An 18,445-nucleotide genomic window follows, 5' to 3' on the forward strand; every position below is an offset into this window, starting at 1 on the left:
CCCTGGCATGACACCGTGCTATATTAACCAGACCATCCCCTGGCACGACACCGTGCTATATTAACCAGACCATCCCCTGGCATGACACCGTGCTATATTAACCAGACCATCCCCTGGCATGACACCGTGCTATATTAACCAGACCATCCCCTGGCATGACACCGTGCTATATTAACCAGACCATCCCCTGGCATGACACCGTGCTATATTAACCAGACCATCCCCTGGCATGACACCGTGCTATATTAACCAGACCATCCCCTGGCATGACACCGTGCTATATTAACCAGACCATCCCCTGGCATGACACCGTGCTATATTAACCAGACCATCCCCTGGCATGACACCGTGCTATATTAACCAGACCATCCCCTGGCATGACACCGTGCTATATTAACCAGACCATCCCCTGGCATGACACCGTGCTATATTAACCAGACCATCCCCTGGCATGACACCGTGCTATATTAACCAGACCATCCCCTGGCATGACACCGTGCTATATTAACCAGACCATCCCCTGGCATGACACCGTGCTATATTAACCAGACCATCCCCTGGCATGACACCGTGCTATATTAACCAGACCATCCCCTGGCATGACACCGTGCTATATTAACCAGACCATCCCCTGGCATGACACCGTGCTATATTAACCAGACCATCCCCTGGCATGACACCGTGCTATATTAACCAGACCATCCCCTGGCACGACACCGTGCTATATTAACCAGACCATCCCCTGGCACGACACCGTGCTATATTAACCAGACCATCCCCTGGCACGACACCGTGCTATATTAACCAGACCATCCCCTGGCACGACACCGTGCTATATTAACCAGACCATCCCCTGGCACGACACCGTGCTATATTAGCCAGACCATCCCCTGGCACGGCACCGTGCTATATTAATCAGACCATCCCCTGGCATGACACCGTGCTATATTAACCAGACCATCCCCTGGCATGACACCGTGCTATATTAACCAGACCATCCCCTGGCATGACACCGTGCTATATTAACCAGACCATCCCCTGGCATGACACCGTGCTATATTAACCAGACCATCCCCTGGCATGACACCGTGCTATATTAACCAGACCATCCCCTGGCATGACACCGTGCTATATTAACCAGACCATCCCCTGGCATGACACCGTGCTATATTAACCAGACCATCCCCTGGCATGACACAGTGCTATATTAACCAGACCATCCCCTGGCATGACACCGTGCTATATTAACCAGACCCTCCCCTGGCATGACACCGTGCTATAAGAGCACACTACCCCTATGTCAAGAGAGAGGGTATTGGCCCAGGCTAGACACTCAGAATACTAGACATTGAGGAAATTTAATCAACTTGTCAACATGTACCCGTCTGGGGCAGTAATGGTGCAGGGCATCCTCATGCACTTCCAGAAGGACCTTCTCAGGATCAGAGAGAGAGAGCACAGAAGGAAAATCTCTCTGTGACGACCCCCCGACCCTGAGTGAGTCTGATCACCACTTCAAACTGTCCTGCAGACGAGGATAGTCGTCGTCCCCCCCGAACATACCCAGGTCCCACAACTACACTGATCCTCCATCATTGAGAGGGATTCATGTCTCATGGCACAGCTAACAGCAGTGAAGGAGGAGAGAGAGAGAGAAACACATGGCACAGCTAACAGCAGTGAAGGAGGAGAGAGAGAGAGAAACACATGGCACAGCTAACAGCAGTGAAGGAGGAGAGAGAGAGAGAAACACATGGCACAGCTAACAGCAGTGAAGGAGGAGAGAGAGAGAGAAACACATGGCACAGCTAACAGCAGTGAAGGAGGAGAGAGGGAGAGAAACACATGGCACAGCTAACAGCAGTGAAGGAGGAGAGAGAGAGAGAAACACATGGCACAGCTAACAGCAGTGAAGGAGGAGAGAGAGAGAGAAACACGTGGCACAGCTAACAGCAGTGAAGGAGGAGAGAGAGAGAAACACATGGCACAGCTAACAGCAGTGAAGGAGGAGAGAGAGAGAGAAACACATGGCACAGCTAACAGCAGTGAAGGAGGAGAGAGAGAGAGAAACACATGGCACAGCTAACAGCAGTGAAGGAGGAGAGAGAGAGAGAAACACATGGCACAGCTAACAGCAGTGAAGGAGGAGAGAGAGAGAAACACATGGCACAGCTAACAGCAGTGAAGGAGGAGAGAGAGAGAGAAACACATGGCACAGCTAACAGCAGTGGAGGAGGAGAGAGAGAGAAACACATGGCACAGCTAACAGCAGTGAAGGAGGAGAGAGAGAGAAACACGTGGCACAGCTAACAGCAGTGAAGGAGGAGAGAGAGAGAGAAATCACATGGCACAGCTAACAGCAGTGAAGGAGGAGAGAGAGAGAGAAACACATGGCACAGCTAACAGCAGTGAAGGAGGAGAGAGAGAAACACATGGCACAGCTAACAGCAGTGAAGGAGGAGAGAGAGAAACACATGGCACAGCTAACAGCAGTGAAGGAGGAGAGAGAGAAACACATGGCACAGCTAACAGCAGTGAAGGAGGAGAGAGAGAAACACATGGCACAGCTAACAGCAGTGAAGGAGGAGAGAGAGAAACACATGGCACAGCTAACAGCAGTGAAGGAGGAGAGAGAGAGAAACATGGCACAGCTAACAGCAGTGAAGGAGGAGAGAGAGAGAAACATGGCACAGCTAACAGCAGTGAAGGAGGAGAGAGAGAGAAACACATGGCACAGCTAACAGCAGTGAAGGAGGAGAGAGAGAGAAACACATGGCACAGCTAACAGCAGTGAAGGAGGAGAGAGAGAGAAACACATGGCACAGCTAACAGCAGTGAAGGAGGAGAGAGAGAGAGAAACACATGGCACAGCTAACAGCAGTGAAGGAGGAGAGAGAGAGAGAAACACATGGAACAGCTAACAGCAGTGAAGGAGGGGAGAGAGAGAGAAACACATGGCACAGCTAACAGCAGTGAAGGAGGAGAGAGAGAGAAACACATGGCACAGCTAACAGCAGTGAAGGAGGAGAGAGAGAGAGAAACACATGGCACCGCTAACAGCAGTGAAGGAGGAGAGAGAGAGAGAAACACATGGCACAGCTAAGAGCAGTGAAGGAGGAGAGAGAGAAACACATGGCACAGCTAAGAGCAGTGAAGGAGGAGAGAGAGAGAAACACATGGCACAGCTAACAGTACTGCACAAGGAGGTGAGAATGCTGAGGTGTGACAGAGAGCCCACCTCAGACCGGGACCATAACGGGACAGACAACCCAACAAACAGTCCCCGTCAGCTCCCCCATTAGCTCCCCTGACAACCCCCACACATCCACTGAGGGCACAAAAGCCAGAAATTGTGTTCCTCATTGACTCAACTGGCAAATCAATTCAAGAGAATAAACTTTTTCCCCAACGCACAAATGGTTATCTCCACCCTGCTTCCACGAAAATACTTCCACCCAGCCACCATACAGCAGGTGAATGACAACATTTCCCAGGACTTCAAAACCTAATGTCTACCTGGCCCACCACATCACCCTGGACTTTAACAGCCTTTACGACCAGGTCTACCTCTACAAGGCAGCCATCCCAACTTCTGCCAGGACCCCGAAGGACGTCACCCTGAACCGCAGCACCTCACACAGGAGCAACAGAGCAGTGGACACCCCGTCCAGACCAACGAGACACCTGCACTGAGAGAACCCACACCAAGAGGACCTACACCCAGACCACAGCGTCACCAGCCACACCCCAACCAGCTGAGACCAACCCAAACAAACCCCGGCCACACCCTATATAGGTCCCCCCAGATCAGACCTATGCCCCTTCTGCCCCCGCCCCGCAGCAGACCTCAACATGAGAGCCGCACATATGCCCAGGCCATGAGCAGAGCAACAGGCCCAACCACCACTAATTTTGGGCTCCAGAGTGGGCAGCGGTCTATAACACTGAGATGCAGTGCCTGAGGCGTCACTAGAGATCCTGGTTCGACTCCAGGCTGTATCACAACCGGTCGTGATTGACTCAGCGTCGTCCGGGTTAGTGTTTGGCCGGGGTAAGCCGTCATTGTAAATAAGAATTTGTTCTGAACTGACTTGCCTAGTTAAGTAAAATACAAAAATTGTGCACCCCCCAATCCCCATCCTGCAACAAAGGGGGTATGTATCAGACGCTCAACAGAGAGAGAGAGAGACACAGAGAGAAAAGTGAGAAATCAAACAGAGTGGAGAGTCAGGGCAAGGTCAGTCAGAAGACTGCATAAAAAAATACAAACAGAAACAACAGAAAGTAATAGTAATGATGGGCGGCCTTACCTGGGACATGGTTCTCACTCAGGCCAAAGGCAGAGATGACGTTCTTGCTGACTTCGTCCTGCTTATTCAGGGGGTCGAAGGCCGACATGCTGGCCGCACTGACTGGGACCGGGGCCTGCTTCACCGCTGACACCACTCTCCCCTCACACACATCCACAGAGTCTGGAGGAGAGAGGAAGTGGATGGGAGGGGATGCATGTCAACACACCAATATACACACAATACATTGTCAAATACACAAATAAGCAGAACGTTCCATTATCTTTTATCATTGAAACATCAACTCATTACCCCGGATTAGCGGCATAAACATGCCAAAGGAAACACCTCGTAAAAACATTTTTTACACTTCTCTCCTTCCACCTGTTGCTGTCCACCACAAGTCAGCTAGCGAACAACATTGATGCAAAGCATGCTGTGAAAACGCCCCTGGCGTTAAACATAGCGCAGGTGTGGAAAGTGATTGGTCCACTGGATTAGAAGCAATGGATGGTTTAGGAAAGAGGACCACCCTTTTCAGGGCTAAATAGTGAAGTTACAGAGAGGGTTTAGGAAGTAATAAAACCAACCAGCATGTATCTGTGTGTACACTTCATAAAGTTATACAACAAATATGCACATCAGTAGATAATTACATGATTTAAAAACACACTTCACACTTGCAAAGACAGAGGTGTGAGTGTGTGAGTGTGTGAGTGCACGCGCGTACCCCTGTCTGGTGCGGAGGCAGCCAGGCCAGGTTCTGAGGGGGGCTCCAGACATTCCAAAAGACCGTTGATTTTGTTCCTGAGCTCAATGAGTTCCTTACGCAGGTACTTTACCTGACAGGACTCCAGAGGTCTCGGCTGACCATTCACTGTGGGGGGAGAGAAGAGAAAGAGGTTACCACATTAGAGATACATAGACTGAACAAAAATAAACGCAACATGTAAAGCATTTGAGCTGAAATAAAAGATCAGTGAAATTTAACATTTGCACAAAACGCTCATTTCTCATACATTTTGTGCACAAATTTCTCCATTGCCAAGATAATCCATCCACCTGACAGGTGTGGCATGTGAAGAAGCTGAATAAAGAGCATGATCATTACACAGGTGCACATTGCGTTGGGGACACTAAGATGTGTAGTTTTGTCAAACAACACAATACCACAGTTGTCTCAAGTTAAGGAAGTGTGCAATTGGCATGCTGACTAACTGATTAATCAGTTGATTGCGTAAGAATTCATTAAAACTATAAGTCTTCAGTTAATGATAATAAAGACACGACATCAGGAGGCTCTCGATGGTGCAGCTGTAGAACTGAGGATCAAAGGCAAATCTTTTCAGCCTCCTGAGGGGGAATATGCTTTGTTGTGCCCTCTTCACGACTGTCTTGGTGTGCTTAGACAATGTTAGTTTGTTGGTGATGTGGACACCGAGGAACTTGAAGCTCTCAACCTGCTCCACTACAGCCCCGTCGATGAGAATGGGGGAGTGCTCAGCCCTCATTTTCCTGTAGTCCACAATCATCCCCTTTGTCTTGATCACGTTGAGGGAGAGGTTGTTGTCCTGGCACCACACGGTCAGGTCTCTGACCTCCTCCCTATCGGTTCTCTCATCTTTTTTTCCATCCGCAAGGCAATCAAACAAGCTAAGCATCAGTATAGAGACAAAGTAGAGTCGCAATTCAACGGCTCAGACACAAGAGGTATGTGGCAGGGTCTACAGTCAATCACGGATTACAAAAAGAAAACCCAACTCCGTCGCAGACCAGGATGTCTTACTCCCAGACAGACTAAATAACTTTTTTGCCCGCTTTGAGGACAAGTGCCACTGACACGGCCTGCTACCAAAACCTGCGGACTCTTTCACTGCAGCCGACGTGAGTAAAACATTTAAACGTGTTAACCCTCGCAAGGCTGCAGGCCCAGACGGCAACCCCAGCCGCATCCTCAGAGCATGCGCAGACCAGCTGGCTGGTGTGTTTACGGACATATTCAATCAATCCTTATCCCAGTCTGCTGTTCCCACATGCTTCAAGAGGGCCACCATTGTTCCTGTTCCCAAGAAAGCTACGGTAACTGAGCTAAACGACTACCCTCCCGTAGCACTCACTTCCATCATCATGAAGTGCTTTGAGAGACTAGTCAAGGACCATATCACCTCCACCCTACCTGACACCCTAGACCCACTACAATTTGCTTACCGCCCAAATAGGTCCACAGACGACGCAATTGCAACCACACTGCACACTGCCCTAACCCATCTGTGAGAATGCTGTTCATCGACTCAGCATTCAACACTATAGTACCCTCCAAACTCGTCATCAAGCTCGAGACCCTGGGTCTCGACCCTGCCCTGTGTACTGGACTGCTACTGGGTACTTGACTTCCTAACGGGCCGCCCCCAGGTGGTGAGGGTAGGTAACAACATCTCCTCCCCACTGATCCTCAACACTGGGGCCCCACAAGGGTGCGTTCTGAACCCTCTCCTGTACTCCCTGTTCACCACGACTGCGTGGCCATGCACGCCTCCAACTCAATCATCAAGTTTGCGGACGACACTACAGTGGTAGGCTTGATTACCAACAACGACGAGACGGCCTACAGGGAGGAGGTGAGGGCCCTCGGAGTATGGTGTCAGGAAAATAACCTCACACTCAACGTCAACAAAACAAAGGAGATGATTGTGGACTTCAGGAAACAGCAGAGGGAGCATCCCCCTATCCACATCGACGGGACAGTAGTGGAGAGGGTACTAAGTTAAGTTCCTCGGCGTACATAGCACGGACAAACTGAATTGGTCCACCCACACAGACAGCGTTGTGAAGAAGGCGCAGCCTCAGGAGGCTGGTTGAAATTCGGCTTGTCAACTTCTACAGATGCACAATCGAGAGCATCCTGTCAGGCTGTATCACCGCCTGGTACGGCAACTGCTCCGCCCACAACCGTAAGGCTCTCCAGAGGGTAGTGAGGTCTGCACAACGCATCACCGGGGGCAAACTACCTGCCCTCCAGGACACCTACACCACCCGATGTCACAGGAAGGCCATAAAGATCATCAAGGACAACAACCACCCGAGCCACTGCCTGTTCACCCCGCTATCATCCAGAAGGCGAGGTCAGTACAAGTGCATCAAAGCAGGGAACGAAAGACTGAAAAACAGCTTTTTTCTCTCAAGGCCAACAGACTGTTAAACAGCCACCACTAACATTGAGTGGCTGCTGCCAACATACTGACTCCAGCTCACTTTAATAATGGAAATTGATAGAAATGTTTTTATCACTAGGCACTTTAAACAATGCTACTTAATATAATGTTTACATACCCTACATTACTCATCTCATATGTATATACTGTACTCGATACCATCTACTGCATCTTGCCTATGCCGTTCTGAACCATCACTCACTCATTCATATATCTTTATGTACATATTCTTTATCCCTTTACACTTGTGTGTATAAGGTAGTAGTTGTGGAATTGCTAGGTTAAATGACTTGTTAGATATTACTGCATGATCGGAACTAGAAGCATAAGCATTTCGCTACACTCGCATTAACATCTGCTAACCATGTGTATGTGACAAATACAATTTGATTTGTTCAGTGTATTTCCCACAGATCACTCAGACCCATAAACAATTTAAAAACAAATAAAATATTGATAAACTCCCCTTCATGTTAGGCCAAATAACACAGTAGGCAATCACAGCAGCAAGATTTGTGGCACGTTGCCATTGAATTGAGAGCGAGAGACAAAGAGAGAGAGAAAGACAGCGAGAGAGGGAGAGAGAAAGAAAGCTAGGGAGGGGATATATTGGGGGAAAAGTGAGAAGAGTACGAGACAATATAACATTATTACAGTTCAAATATATAGTGATATGGAACTTCACAATGGTAAGGGTGAGGATCACCTCTTCAATCTCTCTCCATCCACCCTGCAGCATCCCAGAGCTATAGGATACAGTGATCTGTACCAGACAGTCCTTCTGATCACTATAACATGAGTCCAGTAGATTTATTTTGGTCCTGTGTGAATGCAGAGGAGTGTGAACAGTTTGTGTCATGAACAGAGCTTCTGCCCATAGAAATAGACGCAGGGGGAAGATGTTCCCCAATGCTGGAGAGGGAGCCGGAGTGAAAAAGTTTGGGAACCTTGTATCATCTCAATGAGTCCCAGTCTTACAGGCTGCCATAGCACAACACAATCCTCATCAGCACTGGAATGAATCAATAGATAGAGATTATAGGGGCACAGAGGAGAGGGAGAGTATGCCCATCAATGGGTACAAAAAGAGCAGGGAGGTGAGCAGTCCCACAGTACTCTGGCTTGACACAGAAACCACATGACTGAAACCACAAAGCGACACGAAGGCTGTGGCTCTGGCTAGAAGTAGTGTACTCAATGGGGAACAGGGAGTCATTTGAGATGTGACCAACACTCAACTCCTGGAGCACAACTAGTACAGACAGATGAGCACGGTTCTACACTACAGGAAGCCCAACAAATAAAGCTCAGTTGAAATGCATGATGGGAGCTTTGGACACATGGTATATGTGACAATGTGACTGTAGTATATGACATACAAGGGCATTCTACAGACAGAATTCCAGATTCCTGTGTGAGCAGAGACCCAGCGGGTCAGAAAAAGGCCCTGGATGGAGACGGACCGTCGGGATGAATCCTACTCTTCCCTCCTGCTCCCAATCCCTGTACACATGTCTGGGAATATCGACTACACGTGAGGTCACGGCCGGCGGCACGTGCTGGTGCTCCAGGCTTCGGCACTAACGTCTCGGGATGGAGTCAAATATCCCCAAAACATTTACTTTCTGCCGCTCCCTCTCTAATAATAGCAGGGATAGTTCAGGGACACTGGGGTGTAATTGGAAACAGAGCACAGGATATTACATCATGGGGCCTGCTGGCATTGGAGATGAGAGGGAGAGGTGTGTTTGTGTAAACAGTTACGCATATCTGACATTTCTGCACTGTGAAACAAAGGCGGAAGCATAACACATGGCTAGAGTACAATACTGTGACATGGAGACACACACACACACACACGACAGTGTAGGGACAGGGATGTCGCTGGCACTGGCAGAAGATCAGAAGGCATTATGATGATTAGGCCTAAAGCAGACAAAACCAGACAAAAGTCCTCGTCGTCCATCTGCCATCCTTTGCAGAGCACACTCTTAAAACTCTCTGAAAAGGGGTTGACAACATGGATCCCGAGATGGAGCTCAACTCCTGAGAGACATGTGAAAAGTATTACAAAAATGATAATAACTTTCAAGTATAGCTTGGTGCCTCTACTAACCAACCAGCATAGGAACACTGCCTTTGGGACGATAGTGGCAGGAGAGAAAAACTAAGTGTCAAGGGGTACGAATTAGGAGTTCAATGTCGAGGTCTTCTTGGATCCAAAAATTGAGATCCGAACCATTACATTTCTACCCAACCAACAGGATCCACTATTTTGGGGGGAAAATCAATATCCGATCCAGTTCGGATACGAGGTGGACCAGATCTGACACAACATGTCCGACCTGAGAGAGAATTTGATCAGGTCTGTATCAGACTTAAACTGATAAGAAATAAACATTATTTTTTAGCTTTACTGCCACACAAGGTGGTTTTATTTGTCCTCACACATTTGAGAAAAACAAATATATTTTTATTTTATAATTTTCATTGCTGGACATAAGACTGTATAAACACCAGGATATCAGCCCCAAGTGATTAGAATTTTGGAAATCTGTTAAAATATTCCCCCGCATAGTAGAGACATGATCATATACAAATGTAAGGTTTAAAATGATTCAGTCAAATATTATCTCTGTTTGGGCTTCTTGCAATCAATTTGCAGTCGACAAAAATGGTTTAATGTTCCAGATGATTTTAGGACGCTAGCAAGTGTTATAGCCTACCAAAATATGTCGTTCTACAACTCAGGTCTAACTCATATAATAACCTAATATTTTTTGTTCTAAATTAAATGGAGATAGCCTTTAGGCCCGCAGGATCAGTCTGGTTTGGATATGGGTTGATCGAAAAGTAATCCATGCCACGGCTGTGTAGTCCTACTGTGCTGAGAGTTGAAGAGACAAGTTGTCCTGATATTTCTTATTCCTATCCATGCATTACACAATCAAATCGGCAGCCTTCCAACATTAGAAATACAATATTTCTGCAGATAAGCCTACGGCAATGAGTCTACCGCACACACGCAAACATGAGCAGATTAACTTAGTCAAATATCTGTTCTTTATTAAAGAGGATCAGAAAGAATGTGTAAATAACTCTGCATTATATAGCTTATTTATTTTGAATGAAAGCCACAAATCTAGAGCACAAATGAGCCACTCATCTTTATGCTGACAAATATCACACTTGACTCGAGACATTCAACATTAGTTCAACTGTTATTTGAACACACAACTGTCTAGGTAAGCCCCGTCTAAGCCTGGGGTGCGGAAGTGACATCAGCAGATGCAGTGGACTGAGACGGATCCAATGCAAAAACAAAAAAAACAATCTCTAGCTGAAACTGACATTTTTATGCAGATATTATTATGCTAATGAGATTTCCACCGAGGCATAGGCATTGACTCTAGGGGCTTTTAAACAAAGGAAATAGCCAAATTAAATAGCAAAAGCCTACTAAATAGGCCAAGCTTTAAAAAAAATAATGAAATAAAGTAGTAAATTGAATAAATAAAACAAATTAAATGGCTCAGGTCTTGACAATATGGGCAACCCTTTTCCCCTTCATATCCACAATGTACATAAATGAGGGGTATACAGATGACTGTTTTTTCCTCCCTCTACGGTCTTTCATTCAGTTTCTTCTTCACGTCAGCAAAGAACGACTGACTCAATGTTTCAGAAACTCACTTTATATAGTCTAGGTGCCATCACTCTTTTCCGCTGTTGCGTCCTCCTCTCTCACAACAAGTAGGCTATTTTACCCCACATCACATAAATGGCTTGTTTTAATAAAGCAAATTTGCCTTTTTGTCACAAAATGACACATCTGATTTGATGAAAAGGGACCCCCCCTGTCATTCAGCCCTAAGATAACATTTAAAATGTATGAAATGTTGTTTAGGAACTAAACTCTTCAAATTTAATTTGGGATCCGGTCAGTATTTCATATATTTTCACAAAGATCCGAGGCCCGTGGCCACCGAGCGGGATCCTACCCGGGATCCGAGGGTTAACTACAAAATGTGACTGGGTCGGATCTCGGGTAATCAAGTTCAGGTAGATCTATGAAGACCTCAGGTTTAATGTCAAGCTATGAGACTAGACTGCCTCCCTGTGGCATGTTCCTGGAAATGAACCTTAACTTTTGGAGAGAGGGTGCTGTTGGAATGGAACAGTTAGAATGAGCATTCAAGAGGACACAAAGGAAATAAGTTCTATATAGTACAGTACCATAACAAAGACTAGAAAAACAGAATGAGCCTACTTTAATATCCTACGGGGAAAGAATCTAGTTGTTTTGATTATTCAAGGATGGGCGTGCTTGGCACAGCAGCACGTAGGCCTATAGTAAAAAAGGAAGGGATGGTTATGTATGTGTATGATAATATCTTACCGAAGAGAGTGAGTTTGAGGATCCTACTGCACTGGATGGCAAAAGACAGGTCCGAGCTGTCGAAAATAGTAATGAGGTCATCGTCTACAGGAAGAGAAGAGAGCAGGGAACATCATTCAGAACCCAAATCAGAATGAGGCCACGTTCCAATACTTTCACAATGAATCCTTATTTCCTAAGATAATGACTATTGTGAAATGACTGAATTGGTGAAAGCTGTGAGGTAGAAACCCTCACATTAACATATTCTCTTACTTCCAATAATAACTCTAAAAAAGGAGAGGATGCATTCTCAAGTGTATGGAAGAGAACATCCGTTACCATTACCAGCAGGGAGCAGCTAAATGTTGAGGCATCAGATGGCATCTAGCTAGCGCAACGGAGTTAAGAACGTAAACTTATTTCACAGCTATCTTAAAATGTTGCGGATGGAGCCATCCAAATTGGTACCTTTTGTATGGTTCTATCGGTTTACACATTGTCAAGGAGGGCTGTCATTTGTGTTGCTAAGCAGAGGATCACTGGTTTGAGCCCAGTATGGGGCAGTCAGACAGTGGAGGAAGCTAAGTAGTTAGCAGCACACTGACTACCAGTATTGTGATAATCCATCTTATTCCAGAACGGCCCAGTCCCCTTCCATGCTTACCCTCGTCCTTGTATTTGATGGTGACCTCGTCGTTGCTCTGCAGCTTGCCCCTGAAGACACGCTGCATCATCAGCACCAGCTCGTCATAGGTGATGTCCTCATTGTGGATGGGGATGCGTCTGATGTCATCGCCCAGCTGGGCCTTGATGATCAGCTTGCCGCTCAGGTCCAGTTGTCCGTTCATGGTACAGTCTACTGCTCCCACCTCTGGAGGGGACATCACAACAGGAAGGAGATGTAACATTACACAGGAATCATGTAGGTTTCTATAGGAACAAGCACTGTTCATGACACAAACTGTTCACACCCCTCTTGTTGGTGAAGAGAATTGTGAAGGTTTAAAGCTCATTTCCTGCAATTCTAGATATTTTGTCATGCGTCCCCCCCACCCCAGTTTGGGAACCACTGCTATAGATGATTAGCGAGCCACAAACAACCATTGAAAAACAGATCAGCACCATCAGTTAAAACATCCTTCAGATACAAAGTGTTTGGACCATGGGAAAATGGAAGAATCATTAATCTAGCAACCCAATTGGATTCACTCATCTTTACCTTTGCATGACATAGAATGCACTACAGCTGGTCAGTGGTCACTGCCCTCTAGGAACCACTTTACTATATAGTACACAGTTCTGCTTCAAAAGTTTAAAAATATATATATGCCAGGCTGAGCTGGCAGGCCGGTTCTTATGCATCCCCACAAAGAGACTTGGGCCTATATAGGCCAAGTACTAACTTGAATTGAAAGAGTGAGTTTGTAGAATGTGTTGAGTGGATCATGATTCATGACACACAACTGGTTAATATCATCAGAATAATATAAGCACTAGCTGAACTGATTAGTTTATGATGAACAATCCCTTCCCTATCCAGTCCACACCCAGATAGGCCTTTTATCAAAAAACAATTACAATACATAGATTCAATCACGTCAAATGCAACTACTTTAGTTGATCTTGATTTGAACTTGTTGGTCTGGCCTTTGGCTAGCAAACAAGCTAGCTAAATTAGATACCAACAAAAGGTGTCCGTCTAGATGGGTGTCATAACTTGCTATATTATGCGAACTATCTCAATTTAACATAAGGCTTGTACAGACGTCATTCCATTAACTTGCTGACTAAAGAAAGGGCGAGGTTCGGGATTACAGCTTGTCATTTTATTTGCAGTGATTCATGACATGATAGCTAACGTTACCTAGCGTGGTAATTTGACAGCTCGTTAGTTTGCTGTTATGCCAATAACTAACTCTGGCTCAAAATCTGTTGCACTGGTTATATTGTTAGTTAACATAACTAGATAATTGTATTGTTGTTAGAGGTGTCAAAACGAATGTAACTCGCTAACTAGCTAGTAAGAAAGCCAAGTTGGATCATTACATAGCCAATTTTCCTGTAACTGACAGGATGTAGAACCATGCCAAATACAGACCAACTCAAAACTCCCATTTATAGTTAGAATGTTGACTTCCTGCAAAATAATTCACAGTTTAGCATCAGAGAATGAAACTTCGACTTAATTTAATACAAAAAAAAACAATATCATTGCACCGATAACATTATGTATACAATTTAAGAGAGGTCTTTGAGAAAATAAAACAAATGTGACTTTAGAAACATAACAAACCCGATGCTAGTATCATTCGTTAGGTTGAAATGCTAACTGTGATCCAGGTTGTCAATATTAGCCATATCGAAACAGACAGCTATATGTATCCCACCTGTAACTGGACGACTTAATCCCACTGTTGTGTCGGTATTTCTCTCAGGACCTTGTCAGCCAAAATCTTTAACCAGGGCTGGCAAACACAGAATCCTAGCTTCACATGAGGAAGTCTGCCCGCTTGTCGACGTAAACCTGTACGTGGCATACAGCGGAGCGCGCAGTAGTGAATCAACTATTTGACGTATTTTTTTCTGCATAGGAACAGTGGTGGAAAAAGTACCCAAATTTCATACTTGAGTAAAAGTAAAGATACCTTAATAAAAAATGACTCAAGTGAAAGTCATCCAGTAAAATACTACTTGAGTAAAAGGCTAAAGTATTTGGTTTGAATTACACACAAGTATCAAAAGTAAATGTAATTGCTAAAATTTACTTAAGTATCAAAAGTAAAAGTACAAGTGTAAATCATTTCAAATTCCTTATATTAAGCAATCCAGACAGCATCATTGTCTTATTTTAATTTACGGATAGCCAGGGGCACACACCACCACTCAGACATCATTTACAAACGAAGCATGTGTTTAGTGAGTCCCTCAGATCAGAGGCAGTAGGGATGACCAGGGATGTTCTCTTAATAAATGTGTGAATTTGCTCATTTTCCTGTCCAGCTAAGCATTAAAATGTAAAGAGTACTTTAGGGTGTCAAGGAAAATGTATGGTGTAAAAAGTAAATACTTTTCTTTAGGAATGTAGTGAAGTAAAACTACTTAAGTAGTACTTTCAAGTAAGATTGACATTTTACTAAAGTACTTTACAACACTGCATAGGAGCAGGTTGAGAAATTGAGTTTTATATGAAATATGTGACTCTGTGTGATGTGGTTTCCTCTATACTGACTTTTACTAGACATGTTTTGCTTAATTTCAAAGGTTACTGTGACACATAAGTGATTACATGGTGAAAGCAACTGTGATGAAACTACTCAAGCACATCACAAGGTTTGTAACAATCAAGACAACTAAAGACACAATCAAGACAACAAGGATTTAATTTCCCTTTTTATTGGTGGTAAAAACATAATCATAAAAAGTGAGGGAGCAAAGGGTCAAGCATACAGAACATTTAAGAGATATATGAATGATGAGCACCAGGGTTGGGGTCAATTCCATTTCAAATCCAGTCAATTCAGGAAGTACACTGAAATTCCAATTCTCTTCAATGCTTATCAATGATCATTTGGAATTTATATTTGGTTTACTATATGAATTGACTGGTATTGACAAAAACCCAGATGAGCACTACAGTTTGGGCACATTACAGGGACAAATCAAGACCCCTTGATAGCTGTCAAGACACAGACTAACCTGTCAGGCCAACTTAGCGCAGTGATGCATTTTTTTGCCTTTGAAACACAGCATCCCATGTCTCTCAGTCTCAAGCTTTACACAGTACTTGTGCGCATGCCTTACAGGGCTTTCAATATTGACAGACTAGTCGCCGGATGTCAATTTACTGAAACCGTGACAACAAACTAGTCCAGCCCTCATTCCTCCACTGTTAAGACAAAGAGTCAGTAGAGATCCTCCGTCATGCTGCAGTCTCACACAAGGGCTTGGTTCATACGTCTAAATGCTTCACAACAGCTGTAAATATTGTGGTCTCAGAAGGAGTCTCTATCGTTTATTCTCTGAGGCCAGATAAACAAAGTAGAGAATTGCTTTTATTTTCATTTATTTTATTTAACTAGGCAAGTCGGTTAAGAACAAATTCTTATTTACAATGACGGCCTACCCCAGCCAAACCCTAACGATGCTGGGTCTGTAGTGACACCTCTAGCACTGAGATGCAGTGCCTTAGACCGCTGCGCTACTAATTGTTTGTGTATTTGAGAGAAAATGTATACACCTGAGTGTCTTTGAAATGGAGAGAGAGAGTATGCATGTTTTGGCGAGAAAACGTGTGTTGGATAGACCATCTGGAAAGACATAATAGCCAGTGATTGCATGAGGTAATAAATAAATAACAGAATATACTAATATATGCATCCTAAAGACAGAGAGAAAAACACAAACAGTTTTCCCCTAGCCTCAAAACCCACAAAACATCCTCATCACTTCTTCTTCTTCTCCTGTGTGGAGTCAAACCAGGCGTCCAGCAGCTTCTTGCTGTAGTAGATCTGCCAGGCGTGCACCTGCACCGCCGCCACCATCACCAGGTACATGACGGTGACCGCCGCCCAGCCAAATATGAAGCGGTAAGCCTTGCCGTGGCGGTACAGCTGCTGGGCCTCGCCGAGCATCTCCATGGAGCCGTAGAAGAGTGGAGCGATGGAGAACAGGCCTGAGCTGATCATGGAGATCACCAGGTAGCTGATGTTGTTCTTGGGCAGCGACAGGCTACCGGTGACCAGTGGAAAGAGACTGATCAGGTAGGGGTACTCCCATCTGTAGGGCTCAGCCACTGTATCGCTTGGCACCAGGTCAAGTTTGCTGACGATCACCTGGGCCGCCACCAGGAGCCAGAGCAGTAGGTGGACAAAGTTGAGTTTCCGGATCTCAGACTTTAGCGAGGCGCTGGAGACACAGGGAAAAGGGGGAGAGGGAGTTGAGACAGTATGGTTAATGGATAACTATAAACAATATGGTAATAGACAGGCAGGCACACTCAGACAGACAGAAAGGCAAGCGCAGACAGACAGACAGGCAGACAAGCAAGCGCAGAGACAGACACAGGCATACAGCCAGCCAGCAGACATGACTGATTACCTCATCTGGTAGTGTGAGGCCACCTTCTCTCTGTGTTTGAAGTCACTCCCATCAGTACCTGCAGCTCGAGGGCCCACACGAGACGTCATGGTAACAACCTGCTTTCCCAAAAACCATACAACAATAATTTGTCTTATTTGACTTGTTGTACATTTTATAATTTATTTTGCCCACATCTGATTCATCAATAATGAGCATATGCGTTCTTTACATGCATTTAATCCATGACAATGACAAAGAGTTGATCCATGCAGACAGACACACTGAGATGTGATGATCAGTCTTCTATTTCTACACTTAAACAATTGAATATTAGAAGCTCGTCTATTATTTAAGTTGTTTTATCAACCGTAATATAACATCAATAGATATGAATAGTAGCTAGTTGCATATTTCTCTGCCTCTGGCAACTGGGAAAGCTTTGCTAACGTTCGCTATTTAACGTTAGCTAGCATAACTTTCACAAGCAGTTGGTCAGGTTAGCTAGCTATGTTAAGCGGATTCATTCATTGTCCTCTTGGAAAGGAGGTTACCGAGAGCACACTCTCGCTGAATAAATGTCTTTGTATGCAAACGTTTCACCTATTTATCGATTCATCCATGTGTCATCCATATTTCACCTGCTAATAAATTGTAATGCTAACGTACGTTAGCAATCGCTAACTGGCTAGCGTACTAAAAATTGCCTTGAATGCAGTAATTCACCGTACAGTAGTTTAAAAATAACAATTAATTGAGGATTCTTACCGTTTGTTACTGAGATGCTGAATGAACGTAGTTAGCGAGCTACTACAGTACCTAATATGCCTAAATGCCAAGATGAATAGAAGCTGGGTGAATAGATAGAAGCCGGCTGAATAGAGGACAAGACACATGCGTTGTGCGCACTGCGCACGCGCATCACATCAGTCGCAGCATCCCTTTTTCTCTCAACATCCTCCGTGAGCCTTTCGAGACTGGTCCATTGCCTATTTTTTTGTCTGCTTCGTTTTCCATCACGGAAACATAATTGTTGGTAAGACACCAGACGCGTTTCCTTTTGTGTTTTGCGGAAAAAAGAAAGCACCTCTTAAAACGACGAAATACAATAACACATTTGATTAAAATGAACATTACGTTTTGCCACACCCTCAAGTGGTACTCAATAGATGTGCCAAAAAATGTGTGATAGAAGAAGCTATAGGATGAATCCTATTTACCTTATTCATCTTTGTCTTGAGCATATGATACCATTTAATAACCATGGGCGAGTCAACTTAGAGTATCTGTCTGTCTCTGGCAGCACAGAATGCTCATCTCTTCTCAATATGGCATATCAGTGAAGAGCAATATGACCAAGACAGAGCCAGAGGATATTTACTGGCCATCCGGGGCAAGTAAAATTACTTTATTGAATTTTGAGTGGTGAACTGGACTAATCTGATATGCACATATCAGTGTCACACAATAAAATTATACATGTTTTG

The 18,445-nt window shown here is 44.8% G+C and overlaps 2 protein-coding genes across 3 annotated transcripts in view; both read right to left on the minus strand.

Moving 5' to 3' along the window:
- The window catches only part of LOC109870174 (protein TFG), a 28,896-nt gene extending 14,451 nt beyond the window's left edge, over positions 1-14,445 (minus strand). For both annotated transcript variants that reach the window (XM_020460580.2, XM_020460562.2), the window contains exons 1-5: positions 14,270-14,445; positions 12,547-12,753; positions 11,901-11,984; positions 5,020-5,166; positions 4,311-4,472 (exon numbers count right to left, since the gene is read on the minus strand). In XM_020460580.2, the coding sequence (XP_020316169.1) occupies positions 4,311-4,472; positions 5,020-5,166; positions 11,901-11,984; positions 12,547-12,730 (577 nt within the window). In that variant the 5' untranslated portion in view covers positions 12,731-12,753; positions 14,270-14,445. The remainder of the gene's footprint in view (positions 1-4,310; positions 4,473-5,019; positions 5,167-11,900; positions 11,985-12,546; positions 12,754-14,269) is intronic.
- Positions 14,446-15,259: 814 nt separating this feature from the next.
- Positions 15,260-18,098, minus strand: jagn1a (jagunal homolog 1a). Its single transcript, XM_020499856.2, has 3 exons — positions 17,727-18,098; positions 16,980-17,077; positions 15,260-16,787 (listed from the first exon to the last, which is right to left on the minus strand). The coding sequence occupies exons 2-3, from the start codon at positions 17,066-17,068 to the stop codon at positions 16,325-16,327; spliced, it is 552 nt and encodes a 183-aa protein (XP_020355445.1). The 5' UTR covers positions 17,069-17,077; positions 17,727-18,098; the 3' UTR covers positions 15,260-16,324.
- Between the last annotated feature and the right edge of the window lie 347 nt (positions 18,099-18,445).

Source organism: Oncorhynchus kisutch, linkage group LG2 (assembly GCF_002021735.2).
Source record: "Oncorhynchus kisutch isolate 150728-3 linkage group LG2, Okis_V2, whole genome shotgun sequence".
Lineage (NCBI taxonomy): Eukaryota > Metazoa > Chordata > Actinopteri > Salmoniformes > Salmonidae > Oncorhynchus > Oncorhynchus kisutch.